Source organism: Frankliniella occidentalis, unplaced genomic scaffold (genome assembly GCF_000697945.3).
Source record: "Frankliniella occidentalis isolate FOCC.00 unplaced genomic scaffold, Focc_3.1 Scaffold9, whole genome shotgun sequence".
NCBI classification, from domain to species: domain Eukaryota; kingdom Metazoa; phylum Arthropoda; class Insecta; order Thysanoptera; family Thripidae; genus Frankliniella; species Frankliniella occidentalis.
Genome location: NW_026267139.1, coordinates 2,804,839 through 2,806,832, shown reverse-complemented (window position 1 = coordinate 2,806,832; position 1,994 = coordinate 2,804,839). Strand labels below are relative to the sequence as shown.

At 49.6% G+C, this 1,994-nt stretch overlaps 1 protein-coding gene across 1 annotated transcript in view; it reads left to right on the top strand.

The window, feature by feature from the left end:
• The window catches only part of LOC113211751 (hydroxysteroid dehydrogenase-like protein 2), a 3,180-nt gene extending 2,101 nt beyond the window's left edge, over window positions 1-1,079 (top strand). The window contains exon 8 of the mRNA XM_052277292.1: window positions 723-1,079. Coding sequence (XP_052133252.1) covers window positions 723-823 — 101 coding nt within the window. The 3' untranslated portion in view covers window positions 824-1,079. The remainder of the gene's footprint in view (window positions 1-722) is intronic.
• The last annotated feature ends 915 nt before the right edge of the window (window positions 1,080-1,994 follow it).

Genomic DNA, 1,994 nt, shown 5'->3' with positions numbered 1-1,994 from the left:
CCTAACCTCCTCGCCCCCGGGGGGCTCATTTACTGGCTATTTTCCTTGTTTCTGGCCTAAAGTCGACCCGGGCTGCAGCGCGTCGAGGAGGTGGACTTGACCCTACCTGAACGCGTGCATTCCGGGAGACCAAGACTCGTAAAGCAGGACCGAGTTCTGAACTCTCCGCTGACAAGTGGAGCCGACAGCCGAGTGGCGAGCGCGTTGGAGAGTGATGCACAAGAGACCCTCGGCCCAGGGATCGAGTCCTGGTCGGGGCTAACTTTTTTTTGGGAGGAGGGGAGGGGCTGCTGAAAAGGCGGTCAGTCCACCTCCCCAAGTCGGCTGGTCTTTTGCCCTTACCCTTGGTCCCAACGCCGCAAACTACTAAATAGGAAAAAGAGAGACCCGGTCAGTATTCGAACCGACAACCATCCGCGTCCCGGGCCCGGGCCCGGGCGCGCCCTCTACTAACTGAGCCAATGAGGCTACTGCAGAGCTGACGCACGCATATCTCCGCTTTGGCTCACACCCCGAAACATATTGCTGGCGGGGGGGGGACTGCAAAATTGCAATGGACTTCAAGAGCCTTCTTGATATGTTGTCAGGTACTTAAAATATTGTTATATTCTTTTTATATGAATATGACCATTGATACAGTTTGAATTCACACAGCTGTATTTTCTCTAACATTATTTACTTAAATAGATTTTTTTTAAAAATGTTTTTAATTTGTTTTTTAGGAACATGGAAACCATCAGCTGCATTTATGACTGGAAAGGTTCGAGGAAACTTGCAAACTGCAATGAATTTAGAAAAGTTTATCTCAACTTTAAAATTGTAAATCTCAAAAGACTCCCGTGAAATTTACATAAATTTTTCAATTACTCTATACCATTGCTCTGTGGATTCTTTGAGTTTCTCTGCTATGTTTGAAAACTCTTTTACGCTTCTTGTTTGTAAGTATTATAGAGAACTAATTGTATTTCTGCTTGATTAATTTTATAATGTATATACCCCATAAACTCTAAGACATATATACGAAGAGTGGATTTTATATGAACTTTGCCAATGTATAAATAAAGTTTTCAAAGTATCAATGGGCAGCCTCATTTTTCTTCCTTTCTATGGCCTATGTACCACCAGAGAGTAGTCTTCCATCACTTTAAGGTCAAACCATTTTCTTCATTTCCTGCTCTGCTGGCCAGATGTCTTCGGGCGCCAGCAACAGCTGAGATCTGGATAGCGCAGGGAGCTGAGATCACTACATACAGTTTCTTCGTGGCTAAGTCGGAAGCGTCCAGGCCCGGCATGATCCTGCTCGATGGTTCGAATCCCGTCCCGGTGATACTTTCTTGCGCTCCGCTGGCCACGACTTTTCAGCCGATATGATGGACCGGTACGCAAACAGTCGCAGGTTCGAATCTAGTCCACGGAACCATACCCCCCCCCCCCCCCCCCCCCCCGCCAGCCATATGTTTCGGGGTGTGAGCCAAAGCGAAGCGGAGATATAGGCAGACTAGCCTAAGATCACACTTTTCCTCTCCCCCTCCCGCCTGCAGTCTCCTATGCTGCCCGTGCTTCAAAAAGTGGGACCTTAGGCTAGTCTCACTATATGCGTCAACTCTGCAGTAGCCTCATTGGCTCAGGTTGACGGTTCGAATACTGACCGAGTCTCACTTTTTCCTATTTAGTAGTTTGCGGCGTTGGGACCAAGGGTAAGGACATAAGACCAGCCGACATGGGGAGGTGGACTGACCGCCTTTCCAGCAGCCCCCCCCCCCCTCCCAAAAAAAGTTAGCCGACCAGGACTCGATCCCTGGGCCGAGGGTCTCTTGTGCACCACTCTCCAACGCGCTCGCCACTCGGCTGTCGGCTCCACTTGTCAGCGGAGAGTTCAGAACTCGGTTCTGCTTTACGAGTCTTGGTCTCCCGGAATGCACGCGTTCAGGTCGGGTCAAGTCCACCTCCTCGAGACGCGCTGCAGCCCGGGTCGACTTTTGGCCAGAAACAAG